Source organism: Garra rufa, chromosome 1 (genome assembly GCF_049309525.1).
Source record: "Garra rufa chromosome 1, GarRuf1.0, whole genome shotgun sequence".
Classification (NCBI taxonomy): Eukaryota; Metazoa; Chordata; class Actinopteri; order Cypriniformes; family Cyprinidae; genus Garra; species Garra rufa.
The window spans coordinates 42,276,780-42,288,734 of NC_133361.1; the positions used below are offsets into that span (position 1 = coordinate 42,276,780).

At 38.8% G+C, this 11,955-nt stretch overlaps 2 protein-coding genes across 2 annotated transcripts in view; one reads left to right on the plus strand and one right to left on the minus strand.

Annotated features, from left to right (window-relative positions):
• Positions 1-821: 821 nt before the first annotated feature.
• Positions 822-6,027, plus strand: LOC141307628 (uncharacterized). The gene is made up of 5 exons (XM_073832540.1): positions 822-1,762; positions 2,878-3,465; positions 3,642-3,677; positions 4,512-4,610; positions 4,698-6,027. Exons 1-5 carry the CDS (start codon positions 1,752-1,754, stop codon positions 5,629-5,631), a joined length of 1,668 nt encoding a protein of 555 aa, XP_073688641.1. The 5' UTR covers positions 822-1,751; the 3' UTR covers positions 5,632-6,027.
• Positions 5,932-11,955, minus strand: part of LOC141307794 (GTPase IMAP family member 4) — a 9,207-nt gene continuing 3,183 nt past the window's right edge. Inside the window, exons 2-3 of the mRNA XM_073832541.1 lie at positions 9,143-9,919; positions 5,932-6,758 (exon numbers count right to left, since the gene is read on the minus strand). Coding sequence (XP_073688642.1) covers positions 6,664-6,758; positions 9,143-9,919 — 872 coding nt within the window. The 3' untranslated portion in view covers positions 5,932-6,663. The remainder of the gene's footprint in view (positions 6,759-9,142; positions 9,920-11,955) is intronic.

An 11,955-nucleotide genomic window follows, 5' to 3' on the forward strand; every position in this document is an offset into this window, starting at 1 on the left:
AAAACAAATTTTGAATTGTGAGATAAAATAGGCAAATTTAATATGATGCAGTCAGTGTTGCCAGATTGGGCGGTTTTCCGCCCAATTGGGCTTCTTTTGATCGGCTTGGACCGGAGAATAACACATTGGGCGGGTAGACAAAATTTGGGCTGCTTTAAAAAATTAAAAGACTCCCAATCAGCTGTTTTTTTTTTCTTCACTTTTATCATTAGTCATGTTATTTTAGTACGTTCGAGCTCAACGTATCACAGTGATATAATGTGTAGTGCAGTCATCAACTCATTTTTACTTAACGTAACCCTTACTCGTTTAACAGAAACCTGTCAATCAATTTACGTCTTTTACATTAGTGAGACGTGATGACTTGTGAGTGACGGGGTTTTACATTACATTTGTTTCTCATCACTTTATTGTGCACTTTTTGCACAGAATTTGGCATGTTTTTTACTGTGGACATTGAAAATGATGCATGCGTTTTTTCAAGGGTTAAAGTTATCGGTTAATTTCCACTTTGAAAAGATTTCTGAACATTTTACACATATTTCCGAACTGTTTTGATCCATATTCCTGTGAAATTGATTTATCTTTATTTTATTTTGTCATTATTCTTTTTTTAAAGAGATAAAAATGGTCCTTATCAACCTTGACAAGGCAATAAAATTCTCATTGTTTTGGCAGTTAAAATTTGGGCTGGTTTTTGTTGAAGTGGGCGGGTTTTGGTGAGCTTTTGGGCTGGATATCGTCAACCTGATCTGGCAACACTGGACGCAGTCTGCTGCAGCAGCTTTACGTTGCTGTCGCTTTAAGACCGGATGCACAGATCATATATTGTGATACATCTGTATTTCTCCCAACTGTTTAAATTCGCTCAAGACAAAACCGACCGCGGTGACGGTTGACGGTGCATTTTGACATAACTTTTCGTGTAAGTGTGTAGCAATAACATGCAAAAGAAAACTTAATTCAGCATTTGCACGTTGACTGAGAGGCGCTTTCGGATGATCACGCTTTGGGTGTGTGTATGCAAAGAAACCAGCAGGCTTTCAAGTACTGGCAAGACTTTTAAACACGTGCGAATACTGAATGTCACTTTTGTAATAAGGCATCGAGTCAGTAAAATTTCCGCCAACTGTCCATGGACTCGGCTGGACTCGGCAATTACTCCCGAGTCCGAAAAGCTTGAGTCCGAGTCGAGTCCGAGTTAAAATGCTTCCGAGTCCGTGACAAGTCCAAGTCCGCTAAAAATTGAACTCGAGACCGGACTCGAGTCCGAGTACCCCAACTCTACTTTCTGGTAACATTTAGTTTCTCTATCAGAGTGGCCTAATGCTGTGTATTGCACTCGTACAACTTTAAGGCAGACACAATTGCTTACGGCGCCCTCATATGGACAGAACAAACACTACATTGTCCCAAACGACTTCTGAGCTGTGGAATGTCAGACTGAGCCTGAGTCATCAGTACATCAATACAATGCGCTTTTTATACTGTCGGGCCGGTGACGACTGAAAACATGAGCTAACATGTGAAAGTACTCTCCATGAGAATAGCCTTACTGTTACGAGTGCTTCAAAAGATTTTAACGCGTAATTCTTTGAAACCCTCCAACCTGTGGTGACGGGCGGAGCAACTAAAAGAAAACGAAACCTAAACCGTCCGGAGTAAACAAAAAGATTCCTCTCTAGCTTTCTTCCCTCAGTTTGGCAAATGTCAACACCAGAACTTTACTTCTACAGACTACTCGAAAAACGATGGACACCAGGTGGGTATTATTTGTAATCTTTAGATCAATACAGTTATCGTTTTTCATATTTATATAGTTACAACGTTACGTTGATCACATAACCTGTTTGACTGTGTATTACACAGTCAAACAGGTTATGTGATCAACGTAACGTTAAAGTATTACGATTAAACGTGAATTAAGATCGTTTATAACCAGTCTGACGAAGTTTAAAGAATTAAACAGTATTTTCTAGCTACCATCACATTACAAAGCCTGTAATGCAGAGAAGTTAGCTTTTTTTTTACTTTCCATTTGTTTTAATGTATTTAACAGACTGATTTTTTTTTTTACATGGCTTGGCTGTATGCGTTTAATTAAAATTTAAATAGAAAACAGTCAAACTGCAGTTCGGTTTTAAATTTCAAAGTGTTGATAGTTTATTTTTTAAGCAATGTGGCTTTATTGGTATTGGCTACGTGTCGGTTTGCCACTGTTTCCTCTTTATCATCCTCTTCAACATCCTGGACAAGAAGGAGGTCTGACCAACAACAATCATGTTTATCAATGTGTTTCAGGCAAATAGACTGAAACTCGAATTTAATCAAATGGTACATTTTGTTCGACAATTATTAAAGATATACAGATGAGATTATATACATTATGCATTGTTCATAGGTACCAAATATGTAAAAAAAAATTGACAAGTGCCAGGAATAAATACTATTACTCAACACTGTAACCAACCTAGACACTTTGGGGAACAATGTTCAGACAAGTTGGTCCTTCAGGACAGATTTTTCAATAGCAGATTCTTGAACTTGAATATAATTGGCATCCTTAGTATGAATCAAGTTGTTTGCCAAATATGTAATGGACTGAATTGCGAGCTTGTGAAACCCAGCTTTGGAACTAAACACGCCACAACAAACTGTAGTCAAGAACCTAAATATTATCTTAAAAGGAACTACAGAATAGCTCTTTTCAGCTGTATGAAAAGAAGGCAACATTTTGTTCAGCAGCTGAGGATGACCTACTTAGTAGTTTTAACTGTTATTCCATAACTGTTTTAAAATGCATTAATCACATATTTATTCAGATGAAAAATGCCATTGTTACTAGCTAAATTCCTCTGTTTTGATTCTGCTACTCAGGGAACAACTACAGGAGCTCCTGTCAGAGTATGTAGAGGACACACTCATCTGCATTTCGACAGTGAGGGACTTCTGTGACAAACAACAAAAATGGTCCCTTCAGAGAGAGACAGAGCTGGATAGCATGAGAGACATCAAAGACAGAGCAGACCAAGTCAGTCTTAAGTTTGACCATGTTCAGCGCTCTGAGAACAAAGCCAAGGCGTTTGGGGAGTATCTGTGGAGTGGTTTAACTCAGGTCACAGCTGACTCCAGATATCAGGAGCTGGAGAAGGAACTGGGCTCCGTCCTGAAGGACACACTTGAAGGCCTGGAGAAACTTGACCACTTTCTGGATGCAGTGGAGAAGCTCACAGTCACCTCGCTGTTTGTCTTTACTGGACGGAGCTTCTTGCCAAAAGGAGAGAGTCCTGAAAGTGTGCGATCAGTCATCACAGCTGCCAGAATGGCCTCTCCTCTTCTCATCCACTTTAAACGAAATGCAGAAACCTTCTTCCTTCCTAAACTCAATAACCTGGACGTCCTGGCCTTTCAACTAGACAAATACATACGTATCACTGAACAGATGTGTGCGAAGATGGAGAAGAAGTAAGTTTCTGACGTTCTTGCAATGTTGATTTTAAAAGGATAGTTTATTTGATTATATAAACCTTAATACACACAGATTATTGAATCATCTCAGTTGTTTTTTACTAAATCGTTTAAGCCTTCCATAAATTCATTGATTGGTAATATATTTATGCATTTATTTTTTTTCCTCACAGATCTAAGAACGTTTTTTGGTATGACGATATCGATAGGTAAGTAATATAAAGAAATCTAGTGCTTTTTCAAATGCACCTCTCTGACTGGGATTCTTTTATTTGGTTATTTTGTCATTGTTCAATAATTGACCTAAATTGGAAAAATGCACAGCTTTACATATAATATGTGACCCTGGACCACAAAACCAGTCTTAAGTCGCTGGGGTATATTTGTAGCAATAGCCAAAAATACATTGCATGGGTCAAAATTTTTGATTTTTCTTTTATGCCAAAAATCATTAAGAAATTAAGTAAAGTTCATGTTCCATGAAGATTTTTTGTAAAATTCCTACTGTAAACCTATCAAAATGTAATTTTTGATTTGTAATATGCATTGTTAAGAACCTAATTTGGACAACTTTAAAGGTGATTTTCTCAGTATTTAGATTTTTTTGCATCCTCAGATTTCTGATTTCAAATAGATGTATCTCAGTCAAATATTGTCCTATCCTAACAAACCATACATCAATAGAAAGCTTATTTATTGAGCTTTCATATGATGTATAAATCTCAGTTTTGTCAAATTTAACCTTATGACTGGTTTTGTGGTCCAGGGTCACATATGTGATTTAATGTTTTAAAGTAATGACATCCTTTTCAAAAAATAAGTAATTATAAATGATATCAGATGTATTTTATTTATTTATTTATTAATAATTTATTAAATTCTGATTTTCATCATATAGAATCTAAATTAGCAAATGTTTCAGTTTACTTGCCTTAATAATGCACTGGCTAATGCATTATCCCATCTTTCTGTACAATGCATATTCATCCCTACAGAGGTACAGTAGGAAAACTGGTACTAATGATACTAAAAACTCTTTACAGATTAAAGAAGGGTGAGCCTGTTGTGAAGTTCAGCTTGAATTTAAGTGAGGAGTCGATGCAAAAAATGCTTGGTCATTTGAAGCAGTTGTGCAAAATTAGGTGAGACCTTTCTTTTTTTATCATGATCAGCTGTTTTCTTCACACTCAGGTGCATTTTCAATCTATCTCTTTTCTATTCTTGTCTAGGGTGGACCAGCACACTAGGATGACCTTCATTTTTCAAGAACACGCTCTGCACTTTATTGGTGTATTTAGTCAGCGTCGCTTTAGAATGGAGAAGTTCCTGTCGGATCTGGAGGAAAGTGCAGTTCAGCTGGACAGGATGAAGATGGGCGCCAGTATCTCCACTGTGGCTGGCAGTTCGGTTGGGATAGCAGGAGGAGTCTTGTCCATTGTCGGGCTTGCTCTTGCACCTGTCACTGCAGGAGTGTCACTGGTCCTGACTCTGACCGGTGTCGGTCTGGGGGTGACCAGTGGTGTCAACAGTGTCGTCACAGGCATCACTGAGGCAGCAGTCAACAGCCACCATGGCAAAAATGCACAGAGCATTTTCCAGAGATACATGGATGATGTGGGGAAGATTCTAGACTGTCTGGAGCAGGCCAGTAATGAGGAGCGTTTAGAGGGACTTGATGTTGTAGATATGTTTGGAGCAGGAAAGCTTATAGCTCGTGCAGGAGGAGTGGCCAAAGGCATTGATGCTCTGGTAGATGCAGCTTCTGCTGTTAAAGTTCTCAAAAGTGAGGAGGTGATTGCAACTGCAGCCAAAGTTGGACTCCAGGAGGCACAAAGTGCTCGCAACATTCCCAAACTTGCTGCAGATCTGCCTGACATTGGGCAGCTGGCGAAAGGGACGCCACTTGCGCTCTCAAAGTCTGCTAGAGCTGGATTCATCACTCTAAATGCCCTCTTTATTGGCTTAGATGTTCTGTTTATTTGCAAAGACAGTATAAGTCTTGCCAAAGGGAGCAAAAATGAAGTTGCTCAGCTCATCCGCTCCAGAGCAGCTCTGTGGAAATCTGAGCTGGAGGCCTGGGAGAAGATCCATGATTCCTTATGCATTGGAATATGGAGGTTTAGGAAGAGCCAGGAAGTGTTGGAGCAACTCTTTCTGCCTTAAATTAATTTCAGAGTAACTTGCTGCTAAAGTACTTTTCAAGATTCAAGATTTCAAGTTGAGATTAACATTAAATATCTGTATTTCAATGAATGACTGAATCCATTACAGTTAGATGATCTGTCCTGGAATACTTATCAACACTTATGTCTTTTCAAGCTTTCTGACTTATTAATGCTTACATTTTGCTAAGATGAATTATTAACATCTATAGATGCTCAATATCTGCTCAATTTGTAGCACATAGTAAATGAATGGTTAAAAAAAACTTGAAAATAATTACATACTGGCCAAAGCTACATCTAAATTTAATTGGTTTATTGTTTATACATGTGTACATATGATTTACACTGTCAAATCCCAGTTGTATATAACTTTGATTAAACATTTTTAAATGCACCAATGTATGTGTCTTATGTGTCAAGGACTTACAATTCATACTGGAGTGTTTATATTTTCGATGAGTGGTCTGGTTACATCTCAGGATAAAATTGAAAGCATTTCTGGTTATCATGTGTTATTTGCTCTTAGGGTGGTGTAAGTTTCAAATGCTTCAGTTAAACATTGTCAGATCAAGTGATATGATAAATGGGTGTATAAGCATAAAGGGAAATTCTGAAAGCCACAGACTGAATTCAGCAAAGGAATGATTACAAATGTCACATCTTGCAAAATGTTGGTTTTTTCTTCCTCAAAGACAAGCAGAAAAACAGGCAATTTTTGCACATTGAATTTGTCTAGATATAAGATACAGCTTCACTACTAACTACAAAGCTACAAATACACTCACATATTATATACACTTAAAATGGGTAAAAACTATTTAACATAATACATTGCAACATTACATTATGCCTGAGCTTTGTTAGCAAGTTAAAAAGTGTTCCTCATTTATACGTTGCTATCATGTCACAGGTTATCACTTTATGGTTACGGGAGCAGGTTCAGATGCGAAGTTATGATGGCCTCTGGTGGTGAGTTGTGGAAGTTGCAGTGGTGGGTGTTGGTGTTTTAAGTGAGGTCCTTTTCCATCGTTCACTGTTGTTTGCAGCTCTGACGAATGCTATTTATGCCACTGAGAGGCTGGTGACTACTCTCACTGTACCTGGTTGAGGATTTCTGTTCCTCCTCTGTAGAAAACAACAAAAACATGCTCAAACCGTGTCTCTGACACGAGAAATAGTGCAACTGTTAAAAAAACAGGATGGACCGCGATTCGGCCTTCGGCACAAAGTCGCAGGTAATCGCCTGACGCCATATTGAATTTAACACGAAAAAAACAAGGCTGTGAGGGACAAATTTAAAAAAAGGTAAAAGTGGCACAGATTGTGTAGAGGTACTAATGATAGATCACATCATTTTCACCCAACTTTCAAAGTTGTTTAATGGAGTTTTTTTTTTTTTTTTTTCCGAAAAAGACGTTTTAGCCGAACAATTGATATGAACAAGTACAAGCTGGTTCGTCACAGCCTAGTTTATCTGTCAAGAATTAAATATGGCGCTACTTTGACTAATATTGCCATTGTTTTCGTTGTTATTTCTTCACCAACTAAAATAATTCAGAACATATCAAGTCATCTTTCAAACCAGCTTCACAGTAAACAAGAGAGTAACAGCAAACTTCAACTATGAGGCTAATACTAATTCAAAAAGACTAGTGTCATTATTTTGCTCCAGTCAATGAATCTGTTGATCTATCCACCTTATTTGGCAGGGCCATTTGTAAATGTGTCTTGCTTCTCACCCATGTCCAGCTATTTTTGTACAAAACAGTTCGTTTTGCTGCTTAATATTGCAAATTGGTACCATCTTATTTTAATGTATTATTTTAATTATGAACACAACTGCAAACAGTTACTGTTTAACACACTTTAACACACCTCCTGGCGAAGAGAATAAACGTTACACTACACGTTAGAAGATATTTTCGTTTTGATCGCTACTGTAGACAATAAGTGTTTATACCCAAACTATAAGCTTTTATCCCAGTACTTACGTTATTTAAATGTCTGTAACAAAGTAATAATAATGATTATGTGGTTAAAAAGACTTTTGCTTTCTGAAACAGTGGCAGTAAGAAGGCAGATTTCAATGTCTCCAATAACTTTCACATCATTAGCGTCAGTGAAGCACGTGCAACAGTTTTAAAGGGGTCCTATTATGCTCTTTTACAAAGTCTTTATTTTGTTTTTGGGGTGTACTTGAACATGCTGTCATGCTTAGTTGTTCGAAAAATGCATAATTTTTCACATAATTTACATTATTACAATAGCTTTCTCCCCAGGCTGGCACAAACGGCTCGATTATTTCCGGGTTCTGCCTTCTGAAAAACCAAATGTAATGTGATTGGTCAGAAGTCACACTGCGTTGTGATTGGCAAACAGCGTAGACCGCGTTCCGCCCTTCTGCGCCCCTTTCCAAAGCAGCAAACTAGATTAAAGTGATTCTTACGTTTTAAATATGTTTATTTTTCTTACAAAAACACATCGGATCGCTAAAGGAGGCTTTTACCGACCGCCCCGGAGCCATGTGAGGCACTTTTTTATTATGGATCGACTTGTTTTGGACTGATGGAGAGAAACACTCGTCTATACCATTCAGTTCTAAAGCTTGCGAGAGCTAGGATTATTTTAAATGTTACTCCGATTGCATTCGTCTGAAAGAAGGAAGTCATATACACCTAGGATGCATGAAAGGTGAGTAAATTAAACGCTATTGTTGGTCCTATCATCAACCTGCGAGATCGCAGGTACATGATATTATCATTATTGTGCTAGCTATTTATTATTTGCATGCCCGAAACCATAAGGCTAGTGAAGCTATCTACACTGTATGATGAATGAATGTCTTACCACACACTGCACATCTACGGCACGACTCCGATGCATCCACAGATGGTCACTAGTCAATGTTAGTGTTTACATCAGCCGCGACTCTGCGTGTTTGAACCCTATATAACGCACGCCAATGGCGCGGCTCCAGCTAATGATTTGAATTTCTGTAGGCGGGATACCACGTTGTGACATCATTGCATGCGGAAAACAAACGCTGTAGTCCAAACGAGTCGTTCGTTGTAGTTCTTGAAAAGGGACTTTTTAAAAACTAAATATCTCCCTTTGAGATTTGTAACTTTGTAGACGTTTTTTATGCCCAAACATACACACCACACACTGGCTAAAGTTCAAAAAGTGGAAAAGCATAATAGCACCCCTTTAATAGACACCGCTGAATGGTTGTCATTCATGAATAAGATCGCGTGGGTGTTTGAACAGAGATCGTGATATTTTAATGATTAGTTATGCAGCTCTAATAAAAAGACTGCAAAATGTTTTGCCATGATATCGTCACATTCTCGTGAGACCAGCCAGTTCTCGCGGGACACATCGGAATTTCTCGATATCTCGTGCCACGAGATCTTGTCACACCCCTAATAAATAAAGTCTTTTTTTTCACATGGCACATATCTGGTCAGTGTTTAATATCCTGAGCCTAAAGGACAAAAATGCTGTCCTACCGTCCAATGTGCGTTGGTCCATTCTCCTTCTTGACCTTCTTAACTCCTTTTCCTTTTTTGCCTCTCTCAATTTTTGTATTTTCTCCTCTCTCTTTAGCTGTTCCTTCAATTTTCTCATCTCTTCTTTCTCCATTTCTCTGGCATGTTCCAACACCTTCTCACTGGAGAGCATAGTCTCTTCATTTGTAGCCATCATTTTCTTGATCTTAGTCAGAAGACGGGACACCTGGTCCTCCCCTACTTTGGGATTGCTGTACAGAGCATGGAAGCGGCGCCCACATTTCATAACCAGCCTGTTTAGTTCCACATTCAGCTCCACTTCTTGCTTTAAGGTGGAGCCACGTAACTGCTTTCTGTCTAAGATGGTGAAGAGCACCAAGCTGTAATTCCAGGCTTCTGGACCGAACAGCTCTACATGTTCCTCCACGGCACGACGCTCACGCTGAGAGAACGAGAATGACAGTGGTACCACCAGCAGCAGGGCATGGGCGCCAGGCTGGCACAGACTCATACTCCTCATTATCTCCTTCTTCACGGACCAGACTGATGCAGAGGGGCCATTGACGTTGAACCATTCCCAACCTGGGGTGTCAACCACCAGCACCTGCTGTTCTCTCACAGGACCCTGACATGCGAAACTCATCCGGGTCTTTACACCAACCTCGTCAAAGGCTTTCTTGCCCAGAATGGCATTACCAACAGCACTTTTCCCAGCTTCTGTCACTCCAACCAGGACAATTCTCAAGTTAGGACAGTCAGAAAGACGAATGCCTTGTTCTGTGAATATAAAGATATTGACAAAAATATTGACAAATAAATGCAAGTCTGCATTTATATGATCCCAAGTACAGCAAAAACAGTAACATTTTGAAATATTTGAATACATTTTTAATGTAATTTATTCCTGAGGAATTCAAAGCTTAAAGGTTGTATCAGCGATTTCAAGCCTGAAACATAAAGTGTCAATTTCAGCTGACCTTTCTTCACGATCCGCTCGCTGCCTGCCCCATAAATCGACTGTAAAAAAAAACGCATCTCTCTGGTCAGCCTAGGGTCCGAGAAATGCCAAAAAACAATCAGTGCTACCAAACAAACTACCAAAAACAAACAGTGTTCCAACCAATCAATCAGCAACCAATCACCGCCAGGGGGTGGGTGTTGTGGACTTTCCTACTGGTGCAGGGATGTGAGGGAGGCGGAGCGAAAGTCCACAACATCAAACCCCTGACGGTGATTGGTTGGAAAACTGTTTGTTTTTCTGTGGAATAGTTGATAGCACCGATTTTTTTTTTTTTTTTTTTTTGGCATTTCTCGGACCCTAGGCTGACCAAAGAGACACGTTTTTTTTACAGTCGATTTATGGGGCAGGCAGCGAGCGGATCGTGAAGAAAGGTCAGCTGAATTTGACACTTTATGTTTTAGGCTTGAAATCGCTGATACAACCTTTAATATGTAGCATCATTACTCCAGTCTTCAGTGTCACATGATCCTACAGAAAAAATTCTAATATGCTCATTTGCTGTTAAGAAACATTTATTATTATTATCAATATTTAAAACAGGTGAATACATTTTTTTTCAGGATTCTTTGATGAATAGAAAGATCCAAAGATCAGCATTTTTCTGAAATAAAAAGCTTAAGCAACATTATATACTATACCATTCAAAAGCTTGGAGTCAATATAATTATTGTTATTATTTTTTTATTTTTTATTTAGCAAGGATGCTTTAAATTGACCCAAAGTTATGATAAATATGTTCCAAGAGATTTGTATTTCAGATGGTCCGTGTAACGCTTCACAATTCAATTTTCAGACCTTATGATGAAAATGGAAAAACAGAAAAATGAAACCTAACGCTCATTTTTCCATTTTTTCCGTTACTTAATCAGTGAAGAATTCGCTTTGAATTTAGCTTTTTTAAATTTTTTAAATTGTACATTTAAATGTGCGATTTTTCTCCTAGTCATAGTCCATTTTTCAGATTTTCGCAAGGTAGATGGACGAGTCCATTATCGTTTATATAGGAAGGGGGCGGGGCAGAAGTGGGTAATGTAGGTCATCGCCTCAGAATCGCTCAGAATCCTGTCAGTCGAAGCCGCGGCTCTTATCTTCAGGTTCGAGATGGAAGACCTGTTACATTACAGTTTATATCATGGCGCGAAACGACTAACTATGAATCGTGAACTAACGGCACGAATCCCGTCTCACCTTATACCACCTGTCGCTGGCTCGCTGCCAACTATGTTAGCAATGGAGGGACTTTAACATATCCATCACTCTATGGACAAGACCCCCTTGATGGTTACCCTGATCGCCAACTACAAAGGGAAAATTTGTGGTTCTCAGCGTAGGCCTACCAGTTTTACAATCTCTTTTACGCTACTCTCGTCGGTAACAGTGGTTTGTTTTGGGATGCTCTGGATATGTACATGAACATTACACACCGCTTGGAACCATAAACTGACTAGCGCACGTGTGTGATACAATTTCATTCATGCATTCATTCATTCATTCTTTCATTCTTTCTTTCTTTTTTGAATAAAAAAAATCACTGTTTACAGTGGGAGAATCACGTTTCCTTTACAAGCTTGGAACGTAGCAAATGTTCGATTTTGTTCATTTTTCTTGTTCAATATATTCAATAGTATTGCAACCAGCGCGTAAAGTTGTCATGGCAACCATAAAGTTGATTTCCAGGGCATAGCCTACTGACCTAAATTAGAGAGCTCTGAAAGATAGAACGAGGGAATACAGGACCTTTATGTGTATACGAAACATCATCACACTTCAGGCTCATTATCATATCCATTTG